The 25516-nt window shown below is 41.3% G+C and overlaps 1 protein-coding gene across 5 annotated transcripts; it reads left to right on the top strand.

Moving 5' to 3' along the window:
- Positions 1-24675, top strand: pcmtd1 (protein-L-isoaspartate (D-aspartate) O-methyltransferase domain containing 1). Of its 5 annotated transcripts, none has more exons than XM_060921042.1 (6): positions 1-152; positions 6595-7062; positions 7187-7289; positions 7673-7844; positions 11577-11700; positions 22848-24675. In XM_060921042.1, the coding sequence occupies exons 2-6, from the start codon at positions 6756-6758 to the stop codon at positions 23228-23230; spliced, it is 1089 nt and encodes a 362-aa protein (XP_060777025.1). In that variant the 5' UTR covers positions 1-152; positions 6595-6755; the 3' UTR covers positions 23231-24675. The 5 variants fall into 5 exon arrangements, with proteins under 5 accessions (XP_060777025.1, XP_060777029.1, XP_060777026.1 ...); XM_060921046.1 differs by lacking the exon at positions 1-152 and adding an exon at positions 221-720; XM_060921043.1 differs by lacking the exon at positions 1-152 and adding an exon at positions 727-1112.
- The last annotated feature ends 841 nt before the right edge of the window (positions 24676-25516 follow it).

The following is a 25516-nucleotide window of genomic DNA, read 5'->3' as shown; positions in this document are numbered from 1 at the left end:
AGCAGTGCAGGTCACGTGATCTGTGTTTACATCCTCTCAGCTGGCTGTGCAGAAAACACGGCGGCGGCGCGACACAAAGTGTGTTTTATGTGCCGTCGTGCACGCGCTGGGTCTGAGTCGCTCGCGTGAATGTGTCTCGAGCGTCTGCGTCGGTGAGTGCAAAGTCGGGGTGTTTTGGCGCAGCGCGCGCTGCTTTTCTTGGGTTAGCGCGCGGGCTGATCAGCGTGAAGGAGGAGGAGAAGAAGAAGAGCGGGAGGAAAACACTCAGCTTTTGTCTTGAGAATTTATAAACAGACCCGAGGCTCATCTCGAGTCCTTTTCTCGGTTTGAAGGTGATGCCATGGAGGCCCGGGTTACTGCGACGGCGCGACTCGGTTCCGGTTTAAATTAGAAAATTGTCGTTTTTTAAGAAAAAAAAAAATCTGTCAAGTGGCACGAGCGTGTTTTTTTTGTTTTGTTCCTGCGACGTTGTTCAGGGCTCGCGCGCTAGCCTGCTAGCTAGGTGCCTTCGGAAGATTTACCTCAGCGCGGTTTCAGCACAAAAACAAACAAATAATTAATGTTTTCTTCGGCCAGTTCGACATATTGACGCGTATTGTTCAAAACCGTGAGCCAGAACAAACATGACCGACTTTTTCGAACTAGCCAGACGAGTAACGACGTGAACTCACCAGTCGCTTTAGCCAACCAGGCTAACTCAGTTGAACTAGCAACTAGCATGTTAGTTGTTTTTTTTTCTGTTTTAAATATTAAACCTAATCTAAGCTGGTTCACTTTCTCTAGTTGTCATGACGAACGTTTAGCTGACGAGTGCGTTTAGTCACACCGCTCTTCCTCCTCCTTCTGCTTCGTATTATTCTTATTTTCCTCTTATTATTCTTCTTAGTATTAGTATTCTTCTAATCCTTCTTCCTTCTCTTGTTTTTCTTCTTGCTGCTCTTGAAAAAAAAAAAAAAGGTGGTGGTGGTGGGGGGGAGGTTTACACTTAACCGTACTGTTGGAACTATATGAAGGAACTCACCGAACCTTCACCCATCCCACAGATGAATACAGACCAGGCCTAGAAATTCATATATTTCTTCACCAGCCAGCCGGACTAGTTCCCTTCCAAAGTAACTCACCAACATTTGTTCATGTATGAATTTTACTTCTGTCAAAAATAACGCAAAAGAAAGTAGTTACTATTGTTCATGACTAATGTGCGTTTATTTCAAGACCCGAGTATTTTGATACTGTTGTTAAACGAGAACAGCACAGAGCACCATAATATAATATCAACAAATAATAATATATTGGAAAACTTGGTGTATGAGTATTGAAAACAAATATACTTACTATCACGACTATAGCACCCAAAATGTGTCCAACATGCTTTGTATTTCACCATTTATGAGGAAGCATTAGGAGCTTCATATTGACTAGGAATCAACTTGAAAAAAATTAATTATTCCATAAAAATCGCCTCGCAGCCAAGGCCTACCCTGCTCCCACGTTTGCTTATAAGTCCTTTGTCATTTCTCCTTCTCGTACGCTTTATCGGCGGCCTTTTTCTCCTCTTCAGACCGAGGTCGCTTTGTCCCCGTCTCTGGCGGTTTCTGTACACCTTTCAGAAAATTCCACATCGCAACATAGCTTTGGCAGATGTAAATGTAAACAACAACAAAAAGTGTTTAAACGGGCGATAATGTGGCCACATCTATTGAATTTGATAACGTGATTACCGTGATATTCAACGAGATGCGTTATATGCATGTGCAGTAGTGAAAAAACTGACAGCCTGACTCGTACACGATATGATTGGGAATTCTTCGGTATTTTCCGTCCTGCCGATAAACACATCGATTAACACAGACACGGCACACGCTTAATATGTGGCGGCTTTAGTTGACGGTGTGTCTGAATCTTTGCTTCATATGTGTATATATATATATTGTATTTTCAACTAGCCAGCCAGGCTGGCTAGTGACAGGAATTACCCGCCAAATGACAGATTAAGTCGCCTCAGGCGACCGGACCACCGCGAATTTCGAGCTGTGCAGAGAGGAGTGGTTCGTTCATAGTTCATATACCGCACAACACATTTCTGAATATGCAACTGTAAATTAGCCAAAAAACAGTTAAATGTGCTTTCCATGGCTACGGTGTTATTCATTATCCACCTATTGTCATAAAACCTTAGGGTTTTTTTTCTTCTTTTAAGTCTGTTCTCCTGTGCACATTCTTAACATACAGGTCAAGTTATGCAACACAACAAGCACAGTGTTGTGCAGCTATCAGAAAACGATCAATGACGGGATGGTGTGGTGAAGCGAAGTCATTAACATTTAAGGCAGCATGTCCTGTTGTGGTTGTTTGTTTTCAAGTTCCACTTATTCTTCGTGTGCAACCATGTGACGCAATAGTGTGACGTATGCACCTGCCGCCATGTTGGAGGATGTACATATCCAAAATGGCGTCTCGTGCGAAAAATAACTGTAATGCATCACCGGCATAAACGAAATATGATTCTCTAGACTTCTTTGCCAAGTCAAGATCCAGAGGAAGAGACCATAGCATGAACAGTCTCCTTTTTTTTTTATGACCAACACACAAATGAAGGCTGGTAAGAGCTGAGATGCCGGCAGTTTATTTGCATCTGGCTGGGTTGGTTGGTCGTCTTCTCTCTAAACGATTCAAAGATGACGGGGTGCTTGTTCATGTTTGTGTAAACCATTCTCAACAATCTCAATAAAAACCGCTCAAAAGTTCAATTTCGTCAGCAGAAAACGCAGCTTTAATTGGCAATGAACTCTTACCAGATATAAAGTCGTCACAACACGTGGGTGGAATTAGCTTTTTCCTTGGTTAAGTCCTTACCATATATGTTTTTTAACCATGGCGTTCGCACGGCGTTCTCTGGACAGTTCATTTGTCTTCATTTTTTGGCAATTTTTATTATTTTGGGAGTTCTTTCTGAAAAACCGTTTCTCTTTGTCACGAGTAGCATTATTACCGCAGTTATATCCTGCACACAAAGCAGGCACTGTCTTTCTTCAAAGGCAATGAAATCAAAAGAAAATCACGAAGCGTTGCAGCAGCTCACACGTAAAGCGCCGCTGTCTTGGTTGTCTATCATCCAACATGGCGGACTTCAGGTTTGAAAAAATAAGCGTGACGTCACACGCAGAATACTGCAACAGTTTTCCGATGATTGCGTTTTTCTACGCTTCAGAAAGTGCTTTTTATCCATTTAGATGTTGCGTGAAACACCGTTTTCTCTCTTGGAGACTTTTTTCTTAAAAAGAAAAATGCGGACTTGATATACTGAATACTTTCCAGCCTTGGAAAGTTTTACGGTTACAAATTTTTAGTGCCGAGTCTGGAGACTCTCTCCATAACCTACTCTCTGAAAATAGAAATCCATTTTGAAAAACTGAACAAGCGAAATGCAGACTTGGATAATCGGGGGGTATATGAAAATATCTTGCTAGCTCATTTGAATCAAGATAATTTCTGGAAAAATAGTCGTCTGTAATAGACGAGGAGTGCTGTTCTGTGAAATGAATTCTGCCAAAAGAATCAATCAAGTCTGACAGACCTTGTATAACCAGATGCTGTGAATCCGGTCACCAAGCTTTTAATAGACACACCTGATTGGCACCATGTGTGTTTATGCCGGTCAGCTCCCATAATCACCATTAAAGTAATTAGTCATGGTGCCAGAATTCTCAGCCATGTTGTGTAACCTACAAACTGTATTTATAAAACCATCACAGATGATACTTTTGCATTTGGTTGGTTCATGTTGAGTCAAGAGACTCTTGGATGTCGAGGATCGTCTTGATTTTCTGGTCGTCACCTGACTAAAATCTCACACAATCCAAATGATCAACAGAAAGGCTTTCTTCCATATACACTGCATGGTTTCACATATTTCGCCTCAAGGGCGTGGGTGTGGTATTGTGTAGAACTTTATCTCGAGGTGCTCAGTGGTGGAAAATAAATCTCTGAAGAGTTCTCTCGTGACAAATCTAGTTATTCCTGTGGTACCATTTTCTGTGAGGTGACGTTGGGTGAACATTTGGAAGGAGTCTCCAGTGTCGGGAAGTGGTTTCTGGCTTTTGAACTGGACGCAGCTCCCCCCACCCACCCTCCTTCAAGCTCATGGGGCATCAATACAACACTAGGAATCTAAGAAGTGGAGTCAGATATACAGTAATTTAAGAGTAGGAATTTGTTGAACCATGGAATCCAGGACTGCAGTTAATTCCCTGAGAAGATTATTGTTATTGTGTCCTACATACTTTTCCAGTTCTCGCTCTCTCAATCCCCGCTTGAAGACGTTCAAACATTGAGTCATTCGCAAAAAAATTTTGCATTTGAAGCATGCAAACATGTTCTCCCCTGCTGGCCAAAAGACCCGAAGGGGGATTACGTCGTGGCGATTTCAGTCCGTCCTGGGAAGGGTGCTCACCTTCTGAAATCAACTCCTCTCACAATTTTTGGAGGAATTTCACAAAACTTGACAGGGTTCTTTGTTATATGTCGGAAATACGCATATTGTAGTTTTCTTAAATTCGGTCGCATTTTACCGGAGCTCCAGCCCTTGATATAACAAAATTATAGTTTGACAGTTTCATGAGTGTGTTTTCCTTCTGAAATCAGCTCACAATTTGTGGAGGAATTTCACCAAACTTGGCGAAAGGCATTGTTATATGTCGGTAATGCACATTATTTTGTTCAATTCGGTTGCATTTTACCAGAGTTGTAGCCCTTGATTAACAACCTTGTACTTTCACAGTTTCATGAAGGTGTTCTTGCCTCCCGACATCAACTCCTGTCACAATTTTTAGACGAATTTCTCGAAGCTTGACAAAAGGCCTTGTTGTATAACGGTAATACGCATATTGCGATTTAACTTTGTTTGTGAAAATTTTCCCAGAGTTTTGACCCTTGATTAAATAACTTGTACCTTGACAATTTCATGAGGGTGTACGCTCTTCTGAAGTCAACTCCTCTCACAATTTGTGGAGGAATTTCACCAAACTTGGCAAAAGGCTTTGTTACATGAGGCCATCCTTAAAAATCCGTTTCCTGTCCACCGGGTGAGCAAAAAAAATTTCAGTAGGGAGGGATTTTTTTTAATATATGGATGGATAAGAAATCGCAATGCTGTGTTTGCTTTTTCTTTCAGTACTTTATTACAAAAGCAGACACATTTAATAAAATGACAGTTTAATCAACTGAAACTTGTACAAAAACTTGAAGTTAGCATTTTAAATGCTGACTGCAACATTTGCAAAACTTTTACAAAGGTACTTAAAATGTTTTGAACACTAAACTTTGTACTGCACTGCACTCGTTTGACTTTCAGAATTTTTATGCAAGAGTGCAAAGAAACTGATAATTTACCAATGTTTTCAGGTTTTTGTTCTTTGAAACTATGACAAGCAAAACTTCAGTGTAAACAAATTTTAATCTCAATGTAAATAAACTTTAACATGCTTATTTTTTAGATTTTTTTGCTGCTCTTGCAGCTGTGTTTTTAGGTCCACGTTTTATGGACTGTTCTCCTACAGATCTGTCAGGGTCATTAACAAAGTAGGTAATGAATTTCGCATAAAACTCAAAAGCTGTTTGTAACGTCTCGGATGGATCAAGATCAAACGAATTTTCCAGTAACGGTTTGTGATGGTCCGACACACAGACTTTTTGTGGTTCTAAATCGACCGTTAGGCCTAGTTCGGATGAAATTACACTATTAAAATGATCACTGAATGATTTGTTTTTCTGGATCTTTACTATTTTGTTGTTCGCTAGAATACCATTTTGTGATTTCACACTTTAGCAAATGTTTGAAAACTCCGGATCTCCTTCCTTCATGGTGGCTGCCATTTTTTTGTGCCGCACAGCGCATGCGCAGAGCTGATTCGATTCTATATTCTGCGAGGAATGCGTAAATGTCAAGTTCGATTTTAGATTTACGAACCTGAAAAAAATGTCGAAAAACCGGCGTTAAAAAAAAAATTTCAACCGCACAAACGGCACTCACCCGGCCGGTGGACCAGAAACAGAACATTTTTTAATAATGGCCTGAGTTTATACGCATATTATATTGAAGTTTTGTTTAATTTGGCCAGATTTTACCAGTTTTATGCCCTTGATTATTAACAAACTTGTACTTTGTCAATTTCATCAAGGTGTGCTCGCTTTCTGAAATCAACTTCCCTCACAATTTTTATCCCCCGCTGGCCAAAAGGCCCAAAGGGGGATTATGTTGTGGTGATTTCCGTCCCAGGAAGGGTGCTCACCTTCTGAAATCAACTCCTCTCACAATTTTTGGAGGAAGTTAACAAAACTTGATAGGGTTCTTTGTCGGTAATATGCATATTTCAATTTCATTCAATTCAGTCGCATTTTACCATAGTTCTGGCATAGTTGCCAGCGGAGGATATTGTGCTCTCGGAGCACTCTTGTTGAAATGATACAAGTTAAAAACAATAATGCACTTGAGAAGCACATTGATATTTCTCGTCGATCGTGGTACTTTCCGGGATTGTTGGCACAGCATGACGTAAACCAGTATGCTTTGTGTGTTGTCTTCTCTTCCCTTAGATATGTGGTGATCAAAAGTGAATACGTTGGATCAGAATAGGATAGTCGCCCCATCTGTCGGTCCTTCCTTCCATCCCATTGGAAGAAATATTCCCACTGGACGGAAAGAGAGGTCAACCTCTCCTTGTTTGTAATTTTTTTTCACCCCCTTCCTCGTGACCATGGGTGGAGCAGTGAGTGCCGGCGAGGACAACGACGATCTGATCGACAATCTGAAGGAAGCACAGTACATCCGCACAGACAAGGTGGAGCAGGTGTTCAGGGCGATAGATCGCGGGGATTACTATTTAGATGGATACAGAGAAAACGCCTATAAAGACTTGGCCTGGAAGCACGGCAACATCCATCTTTCAGCCCCGTGCATCTATTCTGAGGTTATGGAGGCACTGAATCTGCAGCAAGGACTGTCCTTCCTCAATCTGGGCAGCGGGACAGGATACCTGAGCACAATGGTGGGCCTGATCATCGGTGAGACGCCGACTTCACACTATATTCTGTTCTTGGTTGAAGAGTGCTAGCGATGACCGTGCTGGCTTGTCACTTCTGTTCTGAGATATCTGGGGAATAACGAGAATTCTTTCCCAACCTGCAGGTCCGTTTGGAGTCAATCATGGCGTGGAGCTCCACAAGGATGTGGTGGAATATGCAAAAGAGAAACTGGACGAGTTCGTTAAAAACAGTGACAGCTTTGACAAGTGAGTAGAAAAAAATAATCGGTGATGACCCCCCCCAAGTCCTGTTTATTGGACATTTGATCCATTTGTGGTTCCATTTAATGTCTTGGAAGCAAGTTATCACTTTGAGTGGGGCAGTGAATGCAGAAGCAAGCAATAAAACACTGTGTTGTGCTGTCTTCGGAAAACAATCAACGACATGGTGCTGTGATGAAGTTGAGTTGATTATTTTCCTCTAACGGCTCATAGCGAAGTGTTATAAAGCGCCGACACTGGAGAATGTTTCTATACGTGAATCTAATGATTGATAGTGACTTGCAGCTGCACTCATGTCAGACAAAATGAACCGATACCCTTTGACGAATCGGAATCAAGCATTGTGTTTGCGAAACCATGTGTTTCAGATTTGAGTTCTGTGAGCCCCATTTCGTGGTGGGAAACTGTTTAGAGATCTCGTCAGACAGCCATCAGTACGATCGCATCTACTGTGGAGCCGCAGTTCAGAAAGACCACGAGAACTACATGAAGGTCATGTTGAAAGTCGGAGGCATTCTGGTCATGCCCATTGACGATCAGGTGAAAATTCTCACAGTTGGGACGAAATGGTTATTTTAGATCAGAAAGATGTGCTACAGAATTAGCCTATCTGATGAACTCCAGTGTCTTGCAAAAGTATTCATCCCCCTTGGTGTTTGTCCGGTTTTGTCACTTTACAAGTTGGAATTAAAATGGATTTTTGGAGGGTTAGCACCATTTGATACACACCATGCCTACCACTTTCAGGGTGCAAACTGTTCTATTGTGACGCACAGTAATTACGATGAAAAAGCAGAAATCTGGAGTGTGCAAAGGTATTCACCCCCTTTCATATGAAACCCCTAAATAAGACCTGGTCCAACCAATTCACTTCATAAGTCACATAATTAAAGATCCACCTGTGTGTAATCAAAGTGTCACATGATCTGTCGCATGATATCTGCATCAGTCAATCTGTCCTGGAAGGACCATGACTAAGCAAGCAACATGAAAATCAAGGAGCGCTCCATACAGGTCAGAGACAAAGTTGTGAATTATAGATCAGGGTTGGGTTATAAAAAAATATCCCAAACTTTGAATATCCCACAGAGCACCCTCTAAGGGGTCACAAACACCTACAGGAGATGCTTCAGTGCGAACGGCTCCCTTCCTGGATCTGACTGGCGACATCAGGAGGATACCGTACCAGCCAGTTTCGGCACCTTATCCTCGGCTGATAGCACTGGTACGGGAGGACCTCTCCATCAGGTGGTGTCGTGCGTCAGCGTTCACAACTTTGACATAACTATCCAACCACACTTGATCATCTCTTTTCAATTGCAACGAGGGATGGCGAAAACTAAAAAAAAAATCTTGACCGACCACCGAGCCTCATTAGCCGGTTAAAGTCGGTTAACCTATGAGTTTAAAATTCTAGAATTGGAATTATTAGAATCTATTCTAAATCTAACCGTGAGCCTCCACTCACATTACCTTTCCTACAGCGCGAAACATTTAGTCAAACGCGGCACTGATGTCGAGGGGTTTGTATTGGAGCGGAGGACAAATGGCTCCAGCTTAGAGACAGTTTCAGTTGGCCATGATGGCGTTGAAAATAAAGTCAAGTGCTAGAAGAAGTACATAACATTCAGTGATGGGAATAACGGCGTTAAAATGAAGGCTGTTATAACGCCGGGTAATCTAATTAATTAGCTACAATCGTTATAACGCCGTTACCAATATCAACACGCCATTACTGCACGGTATTGAAGTTGCTCTGAAGCAGTCACCGACTTGGCTCACAGACATAAAAGCTGCGTTTGTCACTCCCCGTCCAGACACTGCTGTCATTTCATTCTCTCCCCTTCCTTCCAAAAGTCGGCATCTGCGCCTTTAGTTTGTGTGGAGAGATATGATCTGCAGTAACATGCATTGTTGGCTACAGACCGAAACATACTTTCAGAATGCACTGGCCAAGGCAGGACTAAACTCGATGTGCCTTCTAATAATAATAAAAAAAAAAACAGAACAGTACGCCTTTTGGCGGATGCCGCCTTTTTCACGGCTGAATTGCGCAGATCCAATTTTTTTTTGGGGGGGTGGGCGCGTTGGAGTGTCTGATTTTATAATTTCATCAAAGTAAATTCTGTATATAAGCAAATGCTGTTACAGTCCATGAAACATAGGAAGTATAAGTATGAGAAGAAAACAGTAAATCAGAAAGCTGCGCACGTTTGCGCAAAAGCTGTGCAAACGTGCGCAGCTTTCGCTCAAACGTGCGCAGCTTTCTGATTTACTGTTTTCTTCTCATACTTCCGATGTTTCATGGACTGTAATGGCATTTGCTTATTTAGTAATTTTAATACAGAATTTACTTTGAAATTATAATCACACTCCCAACGCCCCCCCCCCCCCCCCCCAAAAAAAAATCGGATCTGCGCGATTCAGCCGTGAAAAAGGCAGCATCCGCCAAAAGGCGCACCGTTTGCATCCCTGATAGTAATTTGTAAGCTAAAAAGCCTGTGTCTACACTTTTCTTTTGCCGAGTGGCAGCTGTCTTCAACTGGGGCGGGAGGGCGGGACATGACTGAATGGGTGTTTCTGATTTGTCAGCGGTTGTCCTTACACCGCATGGCATGCCCCAAGCGTTTACAACACAGAATTCCAGGTTCTCCGCTCCAAAATCGGCAGCTTCAAAACAATTGAGATTTTTTTTTTTTTTTTTAAACTGACAACCAAAAAAAAATTAACCGGTTGACGTTGATTCGGTCAACCATCGGTCAAACGGTCATCGGTTAACATCCCTAATTGCAACCATCACGAAACCTTTTCTACTTGACCTTACACATCTGTGATGAGCTTTCTGGTCTCTGCAGGACTAAAACAAAAGCGATATCTGAAGTGATTAACTAAAGCTTTTTTGATGTATCCCCTTGCACCGTTTCCAACATGATGGTATTCTACCTTCCGATCTGCACCCTCACAGTTCTCAATCAATTTGCCATCAAAAAAGCCATGATGGCAAAATGGAAAGAATATGGCACCACTACAAACCTGACAAGAGAAGGCTGCCCACCAGAACTCAGACCGGGCAAGGAGGGCGTTCATCAGAGATGCAGCAAAGACATCAGAGATGATGCTGAAGGAGCTGCAAAGATCCACAGCAGAGCTGGGAGTATCTGTACATAGGACCACTTTAAGCCGTACACACCACAGAGTGGGGCTTTATGGAAGTGGCGCCAGAAAAAAGCCGTAGCTTAAAGGGGGGAAAAAGAAAACATGTTTGGAGTTTGCTCAACAGCATGTGGCAGACTCCCCAAACACATGGAAGAAGATTCTCTGGTCAAATGAGACTAAAATTGATCTTTTTGGCCATCATGGGAAACCCAACACCCTGAGAACACTGTTCCTACAGTGAAGCATGGTGGTGGCAGCATCATGCTGTGGGGATGTTTTCCATCTGCAGGGACAGGAAAGCTGGTTGGGACTGAAGGAAAGATGGCTGGGACTAAATACAGGGCAATTCTGGAGGTCGGCCAGAGGTTTGAGACTGGGACGAAGATTCACGTTCCAGCAGGACAATGACCCTAAACATACTGCTAAAGCTACACTGCAGTGGTCGAAAGGGAAACATTTAAATGTCTTGGAACGGCCTAATCAAAGCCCAGACCTCAATCCAATTGAGAATCTGTGGCATAACTTGAAGATTGCTGTACACCAATGCAACCCATCTAACTTGAAGGAGTTGGAGCAGTTTTGCCTTGAGGAATGGGCAAAAATCCCAGTGGCGAGATGTGCGAAGCTAATAGAGAGAGACCCCAAGAGACTTGCAGCAAAAGGTGGCTCTACAAAGTGTTAACTGTGGGAGATTAATATCTATGCACACTCCAGATTTCCGTTTTTCATCTTATTGTTTGTCACAAAAAATGCACCTGTAAAGTGGTAGGCATGTTGTGTAAATCAAATAGTGCTCACCCCCCCAAAAAAAATCCATTTTAATTCCAGCTTGTAATGCGACAAAACGGGACCAACACCAAGGGGGATGAGTACTTTTCGCAAGACACTGTTTATTTATCCAGCATATCGTTTGATGTAATTTATGTTGCTGATTTTTGTGTCAAGCCAGTTATTATACTCTTCACACGTTCAGGTCTTATCTGAAACGGATCAGCGTTTCAGCCCCAATATTTATCCCAATATTTATTCAGCCCAATATTTATCCCAATGCTTAAACTCTGTCTTGGACCAGTTTTACAAGATCCTAATTTGGATGTTACTGTTTGAACTTTACAGTTGACTCAGATCATCAGAACCGGTCAGAGCTCTTGGGAGAGCAAGAATATCTTGGCCGTGTCCTTTGCGCCTCTTGTCCAGCAAAACCGAAGTAAAGGCAGCAAACCGGACAGCGTGATCTTGCGTGAGTTGCAGTCGTCTTGCACACACTCTTCAGTATCCAGTTATAATTTTCAGCTACTTTTGTTGTTTCATCAGGTTTTCTTCTGCCTCAGCTAGTAGAAAGATAACTGTCAAAGATGAAAATGTTGGCCCAAGATTCATTTTGTGCAGTGTGAGTGTGTCACCTCCCAATGGTGAAAAGTCTATAGCATGCACAAAGGGCAATATTTGCCTCCCATTTCCTAAACCCTTATGCTTCGAGAGTCCTAGAAGACATGACAGCCGTGCCCTGAAGCATGAGGTGTTATGTGAACAGAAATTACATCATTCTGTACGACCCCAATTCCAAAGAATTTGGGAAGCTGTGTAAAACATAAAAATCAATGATTTGCAAGTCATGGAAACCCCATATTTCATTGAAAATAGTGCAAAGACAGCATATCAAATGTTGAACCTGGCAAATTTGTGGGGTTTTTTTTGAAAAACGTATGCTCATTTTGAATTTGATGTCCAACATGTTTCAGACAAGTTTGGACAGGGGCATCACAAGACTGAAAGTTGTGTCATGTTAAATATAAAATAATTTGGTTAATTGGTAACAGGTCAGTAACATGATTAGGTATGAAAAGAGCATCCCAGAGAGGCGGAGTCTCTCAGAAGTAAAGATGGGGAGAATAATGTTCAATGTAAAACAGCAAAGGATTTGTGGATCACATCTATGGTCCGTAATATCATTAAAAGATTCAGAGAATCTGGAGAAATCTCTGTATGCAAGAGACAAGGCTGAAAACTGACCTCGGATGCCTGTGATCTTCAGGCCCTCGGTAGACGCTGCATGAAAAGCAGACACGTGTCTGTCATGGAAATCACTGTGTGGGTTCAGGAACACTTCAGAAAACCATCGTCTGTGAAAACCGTTCATTACCGCATCCACAAATGCAAGTTAAAACCAGATATAAACAACATCCAGAAACCCCGCCCCCTCCTCTGGGCCCGAGCTCTTTTACGATGGACTGAGGTAAAGTGGAAAACGGTCCTGAGGTCTGACGAATCAAAAGTAGAAATTCTTTTTAGAAATCACGGACACCACGTCCTCCAGGCTAAAGAGGAGAGGGAACATCCGGCTTATCGGTGCACAGTTCAAAAGCCAGCATCTGTGATAGGAGGGTACATTAGTGCACATGACATGGGCATCTTGTACATTTGGGAAGGCATCATTAATGCTGAATGATGTACATGTTTCAGAGTAATATGCTGCTATCTAGACAATCTTTTTCAGGGAAGGCCTTCCTTCTTTCAGCAAGACAATCCCCAACTGCTTTCTGCACATATTAAAACTGCATGGCTCTGTAGGAAGAGAGTCCAGGTGCTAAACTGGCCTGCTGCAGTCCAGACCCGTCTCCCGTTTAAAACATTTAGCGCGTGATGAAGCGCAAAATACAACAAAGATGTGAGACCCCGAACTGTTGAGCAACTGAAATTGTATATCGGGCAAGGATGGGACAACATTTTTCAAAACTCCAGCAATGGGTCTCCTCAGTTCCCAAACGTTTATGGAGTGGTGTTAAAAGTAGAGGTGATGCAACACAATGGTAAACATGCCCCTTTCCCAACTTTTTTGAACCATGTTGCTTACATCAAATTCAGAATGAGCATATATTTTTCAAAAAACAATAAAATTTCTCCATTTCAACATTTGATATGTTGTCTTTGTACTTTTTTTTTTTTGGTGAAATATAGGATTTCCATGATTTTGCAAATTATTACATTGTTTTTATTTAGTTTACACAGCATCCCAATGTTTTTGGAGTTGGGGTTGTATGATAAAGCATTCATCATGAAAAATGTACTCAAAATACACAGGGTGAAACCTAGAAGAGATGGGTCATTCTACAAAAACGTCCACTTTTGACATGTCACAATGTCTGAAAATAACTTTCTTCTTTAAGTCTTTAAAATTATACTACATTATTACTGTACTAATTGGCTATAAGAACATACCTAAGGTACACCTTAATGGCTTTTTGCCTTTTTTGTATAATTATTTCAAGATTTCATATACCATTTATTTGTCACTGGTGTTACCTGACCTCATTTGGAATAAAATCAACTTTTATTAAATATTATTTCTTAACTTCTTTTGCACATACAATGACAGTAACTGTACAAAAATGATGAGGCAAATTATCAAAAGATTATTTTATTTATTTTCAAAATGTTTGTTACAGCTGTGTTCGAATGATATTTCTTCAGTTTTGTAACCGTGTATTTACTTTAAAAATGAAAATGTAATTGAAAACAGTTAAGATGAAGTAATAATGAAATATTGTAAATGTGAACTGTTGAGTACAGGAAAATTAAACTGATTCAAAATCCCTACCATGACAAATTTGCCATATTTTAACCTGATGTTCCCAAAAATGCACACGGTGACACCAGTGACATAAGATCAAACTATCTGGAGTTCTAAACAATAATGAGGCATTACATCCAAAATGTTTCATGGAACAATATAAACAGTAAAAAAGTAAGTATAAAACTTAAGTATAATATTATATGCAAAAGTTTACAAGTTTCAACTCCAGTTGCAGTCTGTAAACGTGACACAAACGTTAATCAAACAAACTCATTGGCAAGACTTAAAATAACTGCACTTGGAAAGATGCATTTGGAAACTACTAAAAGTTCAAATAATGAACTTGTGTTAACTATGTGTATAAATTAATATTATTACAGCAGCTGTTCCTTGATGAACTCCCAGAACTTTTTTTCAATTTGAACTGAGCGCCGATTCAGTGCCAGGGGTTCTGGAATGAGGCACATGATCTGGCCATCCTCGTACCAGGTCATGTCATCTCTGGGGCTTGGCCAGTAGAACATATTAACTCCATTGGAGTGCATGCATTTCACTTGCACACTGCCTTCCTCTACCTGCAGAATGATGCCAGGGTAAGGGGTGTTATCATTACTGGACAACACACCACTGACCACAGTGGTGAGGTCCAATGACAGTAGGCCTGAACTCGTTGCTCAGATGACTGATTGCTTCTTCCAAAGGTACAAGGGCAACTTCCTGCAGACAGTAACATGAACAACATGCTCTGTTCTGTCTGTTGGTCCTAGATCTTTCCCTGCACCTTTGCTGGCGAATCCTCCATTCCTTATGCTGAACTCTCTTATTCCTTTCAGTTAGCTCACTGATTCGCTTCCTCTTTCCTGTATCAATGTCTCTGGCATAGCTCTCTTTCCTTTTTTGCAAGTATTCCTGTCTGCGTTGAGGGTCAGCATCCCTACGCTCTCTGTAACGCCTCTGCTTTTCAGCTGCACTCAGCTTAGCCATAGCTGTCCAAACAGGGATTGACAGTGACACAAGATGTTATTATCTTAAAATCTAAATAATATTATATGCACATCAACTCAATAATGAATATGAATTTGAAAATGAACAAAGATTATCTGCACATAGGCATCATAGTCACTGGTGTTACCCATCAGGCTTGTAACACCAGTGACGGTAACACCAGTGACAACTGTCATAAAAACTCTATTTTACAAGATGGCTGCCACAGGGAATCAAACCACATGTTGACATTCATGAATTACTCATTGAATTATATATAATTTAATCAAATTTTATTCTTCCATGTTCATCTCCCAAAGATTAAAGTAGGTCATACCAGTGACTTGCTGTGAAGCTTCAATGGAAATCTTAGGGTTAATTATTAAAATTTATAAAAAATGAAAAATGGCATTGACCTTACCATGTGTCTGTCTTCATTGATCTTCAGAAAGGAAGTGAAAAGACTTCGTGTGATGTCTTCACCATGTCATATGTCAAAATAAGTCTTTTGTCATACAGTAACACCAGTGACGTGAATCCAGGGGACGTGCACATTTATGATGCATTTTATAACATTTTATAATATTTAATTGCAATATTGTGTTTTTTCATAATTTGTGTGATACATTAGACCTGTATGGACACATAATTGCAGTTGAGCTAATAAAGTATATGTTTTTCATTAAAAAAATAAAGCCCTTAATTTCACAGCATGACAGTGGGGACGGGCATTTTTGGGCATACTTGGGAAAACAATAAAATGATTAAAAAGAATTAATGACTCATTAGTGGTTCAAAAAGTTATAATTGTTCAAATATCATATTTTATCTTAAAATATAAACAAATCCCTAAATTTACTTTTTTTTTTTTAAAGCAACTGCCCTGTTAAGTCTAGGGACAGAAAAGTGGACGTTTCTGTAGAATGACCCAGATATGATTGTCAAATACCCCTTTTCCACCAAATCAGTTCCAGGGCTGATTCGGGGCCAGTGCTGGTTCACAACTCGTTCAACTTGCGAGCCAGCTGAGAACCAGTTTGCTTTTCCATAGCTCACGGTGCTAAGGGGAGCCACGTCAGTTACGTCGCTGTATATGTCAGTTACGTCACTGCATTTGCATAAACCTTGGTGCGAATATCAAAGCAACGACAACACGGAGAAGAAGAAGCAGCAGCAGCAATAATGGATGACTTCGTGTTTGTACAGCTGCTACTTCTTGGCGCTTAAAAATGGCGACCTTTCGCTGTCTTGCGATTGCTGTTGTTCTTAACAACTCCGCCCCCACGGCTGACGTAAGCGGTTCTTTCCTCTGGCCCAGCAGAGAGTTGGTGCTAGCCTGGAACCAGTTTTTCTGGCCCCAGAGCCAGTTCTTTGTCAGTGGAAACAGAAAACCCGGTTCCAAACTAAGCACTGGCCCCGAACCAGCCCTGGAACTGCTTTGGTGGAAAAGGGGCAAATCAGGAACAGTATCGTATGTCAAGGGTCTGTCAAACTCTGTTTTACCTACAACTTGAAATTTTCAACTCTTCACATATTCGGCTTCTTATCATTGAGTTACTAAGGTTTAAACCTGTTTAAGCAGGTGAACGATAAATACATTTGAGAGTAATAGGTTTTGATTGCCAGCACTTTGACAAAGTCGTGTGTGTATATCCAACCCCATTTCCAGAAAAGTTGGGATATTTTCGAAAATGTCATAAAAACAAAAATCTGCCCTTTTGTTCATTCCTGACCTGAAGATACTAATTGTTGCAGTTTTACAGTTGGAATGTTTGTCCATTCCTGCTTGATTCATGACTTCAGCTGCTCAACAGTCCGTGGTCACCGTTGTCTGATTCTCCTCTTCATGATGCACCCTACATTCTCAATATAGGCTTTTCACTGACGTCACAGGGGTTGTTTGTATTTATTTATGAAATCTCACCGCATCAGCCAAAGGCTGTGACGGTCAATTATGAAAATAGAGACGACTGCAGTCAGTACAATTTCTCAAACTATTGAAAAATTTAGATTATCCCAGCAGCAGGGCTCGACATTAACTTTTAAACCCGCTTGCCCTGAGGGGCCAGTGGGGATAAATTTCCACTTGCTCCTTATTTTGCGAGTACTACTTTTTTAGGAAAACCATAGAATAGTTGTGAGTTGCAACATAAAATGATCACCCATCGAGTTGAAGTTTGGTTATTGATTAAGTTCATATCAAGTTTGGTTATTGGTTACTTTTTACTTGTAACGGACAAACTATTTTGGATAAAATTTATTCCTGCCTTAGTCGATTTATTTCCATTTTACATGCCTGCAGCTGTTGTAAAGTTCAGTGTGTTTGTGTCAAACTCTGACTGTAGGTTCTTTACTCGATAATGTAAAAATCTTACAATAATCTATAACAGTTTGTATGAACAGTAGGGTGCCAAGACTTTTGAACAGTACTATTTGAGAATATTTTTTTTTAAATAAAATATCCACCTCTAGGTTTATTAAAACACACACACACACCCTGCGTCATGACAGAGCAACTGCACTGATTCGGTTACAGGTTGGCAGGTCTGTATAAAACACTCACGACCTATACACTAAATTTTGAACTCAAACATTATCCTGTCTGTCATGATGCAGCGGTTTTTTTTTTTTTTTGGTTTGTTTTTTTTTAACCTAGAGGTGGATAATAACAAAAAAAAATACCCACACTGCATCATGACAGACAGGATAATGTTTGAGTTTAAACTATTCTTTAAATTCGTTTTTTAAGACAAGGATTTTTTAAGATGTTACCTTGACAGTTTCGGCGATAAACTTCCACCTTCTTCAAACAGTAGAAAATAGATTCCAACGTTGGATTTTAGAAGCAGTGGAGATACGAAAGCGTGCGCAGAGAACGATGAACCGGGATGAGGGAGCGTATGCACTGTCGCACACCTGGAGCGCCGTCCTGGAGGAGCGACCTGACAGCAGGAGGCGTGAACTACCTGTCAAATTGGGCGGGACGTTCACGCCTCCGTAGCGTAACATCAGTTGATAAGGCACGTCACCACTCGACATCTGGTGACTGTTTGAAGAAGGTGGAAGTTTATCGCCGAAACTGTCAAGGTAACATCTTAAAAAATCCTTGTCTTAAAAAACGAATTTAAAGAATAGTTTCAATAGGTAGACATAATGAACTTTTACTATATATACATGTTTGAGTTTAAAATTTAGTGTGTCGGTTGTGGGTGTTTTTTATACAGACCTGGCAACCTGGAACTGAATCAGTGCAGCCGCTCTGTCATGACGCAGCACTGGGGAAGGGTGGTTCATAAACCTGGAGGTGGATGATATAAAAAAATAAAAAAAATAAATATTTTGCACAGGACTGTGTTCCTCTGATAACAGCTCTGTTCTTAATCTGTTCTGTTCTTTCAGTATTTATCACGCATGTCACTCCTTGTTGAGTTTTTATTATTTTTTTTAATATGCCAGAGTTGTTTGAAACCAACGTGGGTTTTCTGTCAAATAAGGAAGCGGCTTCACCTCTAAGAAAATCAAATACTTTCACGAAGGCACTAACTCGAATGCGAGCAGAAAAAAATAAAACTAGATTCTTAAGCAAACTCTTCCATTCTCACTTCCGACTTTGTTTTTGTAAAATGTATTTTAAATCCTATTATGAATTTCTCTGGAGTTTTCCGGCTGAGCTCCTCTCCTCGTATTCTTTAACCACTCATTGCCTTGTTCTTGAAGCATTTGCTTCTATTTAACGTTTTTCTTGATAGCAGGGAGACGGTAATGCCTTTTATCTATTTCACTGTTTGAGCAAGCAAAAACGGCACAAACATTAACCATATTGAAGACCGATTAAGCCTTGTTTGCATGAAAGGCGGTGTCTGCCTGACCCCCAGCTGTAATGATCACGTGATGCGTGACGTCATGCACAAGGGGTCTGTAAACAGTTTGCGTCCCAACAGCGGGGGTATATAAAATAACTTGCAAAGCAGTAAATGAAACCGAGACTAAGAAAACAGCCAAGACGTAATGGCGTATACGTCGCAGTGTTTCCCACAGACCAGGTAGCAATTTGTGGTGCTCCACTGTGCCAATGAGGGGAATCGTGCGCGGTGGTGTCGTGTAGGCTCATACTAGCCAGCCATGACAGATAAGTAGCCAGCCGGGGGGGGTAAACACAAAATAAACTCCTGTGCACGCAGTTCCCAGGATTAAATGCATTTTCCACAGACCATTTATTTATTCACTTTACTCAAATACAAAGTAAAATGGCAGTAAATCCTCTTTCTTTTCTTGCGTATTGCATCATGAGGCGTTCCTGGCTTGTAAATCCTCTTATTTTCGGTGCATGACACATTCACGCAGCCGAGCATGCTATGAATTAACAACGGTCTGCAGTGGGGCTACACAAACACTCAGCGAACATTTCTCCATTTGTGTATGAAAATACACTCCAACCACTCAGTTTGGTTTCATTTGCACCCAACGGTGTCTTTTGATGCCAGCACGTAATTGAACGAGAGAAGACTGGTTTACTGGAGACAAAATAAGCGTCATCTCTGCTTCTGTCCCCTCCCCGACACACTACTGCCTCCGCCGAGTGCGCGCGCACACTGCATGTCAGGGCCGCGGATGAGTTACTCTCCCTTGATCAACGAAGTCGGCGGGGAATTTGTGGTTATTATCGGTACAAACGGCGCGAATCACAACTTAAATGAGTGCAGTTCAGTTTGACATTGTCAGTCCGTTAGATAAACAATTTTATTAAAATCGAAAATTAATATTTAGAGCCTGTAGGCTACAAAAATAAGTCATTAAAGTAGCCGGCTGGACTTGATTGTGTAGTCGGCTGTATGGCCGGCAGCCGGCGCTTGTGGAAAGCCCTGTATGCTCATTTTCACTTGCCCCAGGCAGTCAGGCAGTGCTTAACGTCAAGCCCTGCAAGTATTCCCAAACCTATCTGTATTAGTCGCTTAGATTGTCAATGAAAGCATTGAAATTTTTCATGAAGTTTTTGGCATTGGCGTGGTGACGACACACCTCAAAAATCAACTTGGAACACTCCGAGAACATTTGCAGCGCATTGGACGATTGGTGGTGATGCTACCGATTTTTCATCGCCAGGTATTCACAAACCCATTGCGAGTTCACCAGGGCATTACAGACTTGTTGAATGTTGACTTGTACACTGAAGCGAGCTCTAGATTTATGGGTTTTTTATAACCAAATGGCCTTGAGCGAGAAGAAATAATGCGCACAGAGCTTTCAGACTAACTTGATATAAAATGTCTTCCCCACACACTGGAATGTTTTGTTGGCATCCAGTCTTCCTGTTTAACTGTAACTCACCATTTTTCTCATCTTTCTGGGTTCATGGTGGAAAGTTAAACCAGGCTTATCTCCACATCTGTTATTACATCCAAAAACACTCCAAATCTCTGGCATTGTTCTTTTAGCTGTCACTTCAAGTTTATCTGTGGACGTTTAATGAATTGGGCTTACAATCACTCGCGTATACTTGTGCTGCTACGTTGTTGGTTGTTGTCAAATCCAAATCTTGCCTGGCAATATGGCTGCATAAACAAATCTGCAGTTACGATGACGACCTGTGAAAGGCCCCAAAGCAGACAGATCTGGACTGGTAGCAGGCCAGTCAAGCCCATGCACTCTCTTCAAAGCCACACTGTTATAGCCCATGCAGAACGAGGTCTGGCATTGTCTTGCTCAAATAAGCACGGACTTCCCGAGAAGAGACGTCGCCTTGATGGCAGCGTATGTCTCTCGAAAATGCCAATATAAGCTTCTGCATCAATGGTACCTTCACACATGCTGCTCAACCATGCTGTGGGCCCTGATGCGTCACAGATGCTGGCTTTTGCACCTTTCTCTAATTATAAACTGGATGGTCGTGTTCACTTTGGGCACAGAGAACTCGATGTCCAGTTTTCCAAAAAAACAGCTGAAATGTTGACTCATCTGACCACAGTTCAGCTGTTTCAGTCCATCTGAGATGAGTTTAGGTCCAGAGAAATCGGTGGAGTTTTTGCGTAGAATTGATGAATGGCTTCCTCCTTGCGTAATAGCTTCAGGGTGCGTTTCTGGATGCAGAAGTTTTCTGAAGTACTCGCGAGACCCTGTCGCTATAGATAGTTTTCACATGTCGCAGAGTCGGGGATTCCCTAGTGGCGGCCATCTTGTGGGTCAAGCTTACCGTACGGGTCACTGAGCACACATTGTAACGCGCGAGTACAAAGTCTTCAAAAGAACCCAAGCAGGCTATTTAAAGCTAGCAATGGTGCACACCTGTTGTATTCACGGCTGTCGTAATAGGTCAGATGATGACGTCAAACGGAGCTTTTATGGAATTCCCACTGTACGGGAGCACGAAGGCGAGCAAACAAAGAAACGCAGCATACAAAGGAGAAATCTATGGCTTGCGAGAATCAACCGCAAGGATTATCAGCTTTTCAAACGCAGCAAAGTCTGCTCCGATCATTTTATAAGTGGTAAGTTGTTTAAATAAACAATCAATTGTGTTTAAGTTTGTTTTTGGAAACCAAAACATCGTGTAAACAGTCTCTGGAGGATGCCTAACTGGAACTGACATGGTACTGTAATACCACTAATGGATGTAAAATTTGTCTTAAATCAACTCGATATTATACACACACACATTTATATGCAGTGTTGAGAGCTCTAAAATTCCAATGTTTACATACCTTGGCTGTAATTAGGACACGACTGTCGCTTGGTTTTATATGGTGGACTTCACGGACCCAGCCACAGACAAAATAATTGTATGACTCCAGCGACTTGTATGCTTTGAGGTCGTCAAGTGTGTAGGCACTTTTACTATTCACGAAATAGTTCACAATATCAGGGTACGATATGGATGGCAGCCCTGCATAGTCACTTGAAAATGCTTCTTTGTCCACTTGTAGGGGTCAGTTCCCCCAATCAAGGCCAGTTTGGCTGCATACCGTTGTCGTGAGATGTCGTCCAATGTATCCATATACTTCCGTTTGCTTGATTTTGCCGACATTGATCTTTATTTTAGAAAACTGACTATATAACTTTATAAATTCGTCCGAGATAAGGTAGCCGGTAATGGCGATGGTCCGTTTTGTTAGCCCCACAAGATGGCGGCTGGAGGGTGTTCCCCGGAATGCCGTGACGTCAGTGAAAACTATCTATATTTGTCAAATTCGCATGACTGTTTCTCGGGCAGCGCTGCCTGAAGGCTCGGGGGTCACGCGCATTCAACAGGGATTTCCGATCTCGCCTTTTACACACAGGTGTCTCTGAATTCCTTGAATCTTTTCACAATATTTTAGACTGTATATTTCAAAAGACCTAAATTCTCTCAAGTCTTGCATTGAGATGTTCTTTTTGAATTTACTAACTACTCTCTCTCTAATTTTGGCACAAAGGGGTGAACCACGGCCCAACCTTGCTTGCAAAGGCTATGCCTTTGGTACTTGTTTTATACCCAGTCGTGATAACAATTAACTTGTGGAATCTTCCAAAATGGTGTTAATTGAATAGCTGATAAACTTTAGTCGTCTTTTGCCCGTCCCGACTTTTTTTGTGTGTTTTGCAGAAATCAAATTGTTTTTCAGTAAAACTATTGAACATGTTTTATTTAACTGACAAAAGTACAAAGAAAGGTTCATGTGAATTAACAAATCAGATTTTTGGTTTTTATTGTATTTTTGAAAAAAAAAATCCCAGCTTTTCTGGAAGTGGTTGCATGTGTGTACATGCAGCTTGACAAGTCTATTGTGTTGTAAATATGTGATGAATGCATGTCGTCAGTTGCTAACAGTTGCATTCTTGCATGTGCTGCTCAGCTCCGCTGTCAGTGCGGAGTCTGCAGGACCTGGCGCGCATCTACATCCGTCGCACGCTGCGCAACCTCACCAACGACGAAAACCCATCCAAGGGGACAGGGCCACACGTGCCACAAAAGCGCAAACGCAGGCGCTGCCGCCGCACCCGACACCACCGCGTCAACACCTACGTGTTTGTCGGCAACCAGCTGATCCCACAACCCATTGAGAGCGAGGAGGACGAGAGGATCGATGACGAGGACAGCAAAGAGGAAGAGCAGGACAAGGATGTGGAGAAAGACAAACCTGAGCAACCTCAGGTCAACTTGCTAAGAGACAAGGTCCTGAGCTTGCCTCTGCCCGAGTCGCTCAAGGCTTATCTGCTGTATTACAGAGAGAAATAAGGAAAAGTGTTGACGTTCTGCATCCGATCAAGCAATGTTTTTGTATTAAGGAATCTCTCACTCTCTCTGACTTTTGATAATGTAGCATAATTTAATTTTGTTTCAAGATTTCAAGGCAAATTTTAAACCTTTATGGTTGTGCTTTACTGAATGCTGTTCAAATGATTTCTCGTTCTGGTTCTGAAATCTTTTGAACATTTGAGGACCTAACCGGACTCACCAAAACATTTTTTGAGGTTTCTAGATCTCTCTAGTAGTTTGTACTCGGCGTTTGCTATGATCTCATTCATATTCCAACAGAAATCTTTATATTAATTTGTCTCCAGAGCCAGGCCTTGATCAGTTTTAACTGGCACTTGATCTGTTTCTAGTTTGTCGAGGATAAACATTTGCCGTTTGTAAATCCACGACAGGCTGTTTCTACACTTTTACATTTTAGTTAACGGTGTGGGTTTCTCAGCGTGTATCTATTTGATAATCTTATTGGGATGCACAGCAAAATGTGCTTGCATGTTTGAATGCATTTTTTTCTTTTTTCCCCCCTTTCCCTCAGAAGGTGACCCTAAGAGGTACAACATGAAGCGGGCTTCATTGGTTATAATTTAAAGTTCTTTGGTCCAGTTGTACATTAATCAAAGCTTAGTCTTTGGTTACATTGCACTATTGGTAGAGATAGTCTATCGATGAATCATTTTACTCAATGACATTACCTGATTTGTGTCCAAAAAACCCTTCTCTAACCCAGTGTTGCGACAGTTTTATTTTATTCCCCCCCCCTCCCCTGAGGCTTGACAACACTTCCATCATGTTTGCAAGATAAAGTCTAGTCATGATTTGCTGTGTCGTGTGTCATTGTCCACCCACGACACGTTTTTCATTGATTGTTTCATTTGTAATATATGAACTAAATACAGTATTAACTTAATGGTAGATGCTAAGAAGTGTCATGTTGAGGAAATTAAGCTTCGAGGTCCTTTTTTAAAAGATTCTGTGAGAATTCCATATTTTGTGTATCTGGAAAACACTTTCAGTTTGTAGTTGCTGGGTTTACAGTTGCTCGTATTCTTTTGTAAATGAGAAAATAGACTTTTGCAACACAGGGAAAAAGATCATGTACTAAGACAAGTGGAAAAAAGACTAGGACTCGATTCATAAAGAGGAGACAGATTTTGTCCCTTATGTTGTATTCTTCTTAGGATTGTGCTTCACAATCTTCATTTCAGTGTCTTTCTATTTATCTTTCTAGCACAAAACCACAACTATATTCATACAAGTTGAGGTATATATTAAAGCATTATTCAAGTTTTTTCAGACTGGGCCAATGTGGGACTTTTCCCAATGGATATTTTACACAGTCAGGATTTAAGTCTATTATCTGCTGGATATATGTACAGTATAAAACTATATGGGGTGTGAATTCTTTAATAAATTCTAACCTTTGTGAAGATTCATGTCCGAAACTGCTCTAATTTCATATGCTAAGGGGTTTTGTTTTGTTTTTCCTCTCTCAACAATGTTTGCATAGGCTGTTTATCAGACAAAGCACACACAGGCATGTGCTGTTATCTTTTCTTTTGCAATTCATTATAGCTGTTAAGTTTTTGATTTTCATTTCTGCTTTATAAGACATGGCTGAAACCAACCAATTCAAATTTGTTCAAATGTGTAATCGACATTGAAGTTGATTTATTTTATTTTTTGGGAGGGGGAATTGCAAGCTGTTTCCATTCGTAAAGAAACAGCTGACTTGGCACTTGTTACCAACCCTGCAGCATACGTTTCTTTAGAAATGTGACGTCAGAAAGGCTACATGTGTGTGACGACTAGTGGCGTCACCAGGGCAGTTTCTGTAGGAGCCGCTGGAGTATTCCCAGGTGTTTGTTTTCTTGACAAGTACTCCGCAAAATCGGTACTTCCAGACCCTGTGGACATAACTTGGTCATTGAACCATGGTTGAAAACTTGACCTTACTTTCGACTTCCTGACATTCCGGATCGCAAACGTAATAGTTTCCGTTCGAACTACTGAATATCAGTTATCCCATGGTGATATGCTGAGAGCGAGACCTTCCTTTTGCTCAAAAGGTTTTCTCGCAAGGGAATACCTAGTCTTGCTGAGGGTGCATGTGTGGTTGCAGTGTCCATCACTGGACCAACCCGCACATGTCCTCGTCACAGCTCCTGTGACTTACCCTTGTGATCGAGCTGCCATTGCTGGAACAGTTCGAGGTACAACATTCCCAGTTTTCACAACTAGTCTTGCATCCCAGTATACCACACATCAGCC

This window comes from Neoarius graeffei, chromosome 5 (assembly GCF_027579695.1).
Source record: "Neoarius graeffei isolate fNeoGra1 chromosome 5, fNeoGra1.pri, whole genome shotgun sequence".
Classification (NCBI taxonomy): domain Eukaryota; kingdom Metazoa; phylum Chordata; class Actinopteri; order Siluriformes; family Ariidae; genus Neoarius; species Neoarius graeffei.
This window is presented reverse-complemented; position numbering and strand designations above follow the sequence as displayed.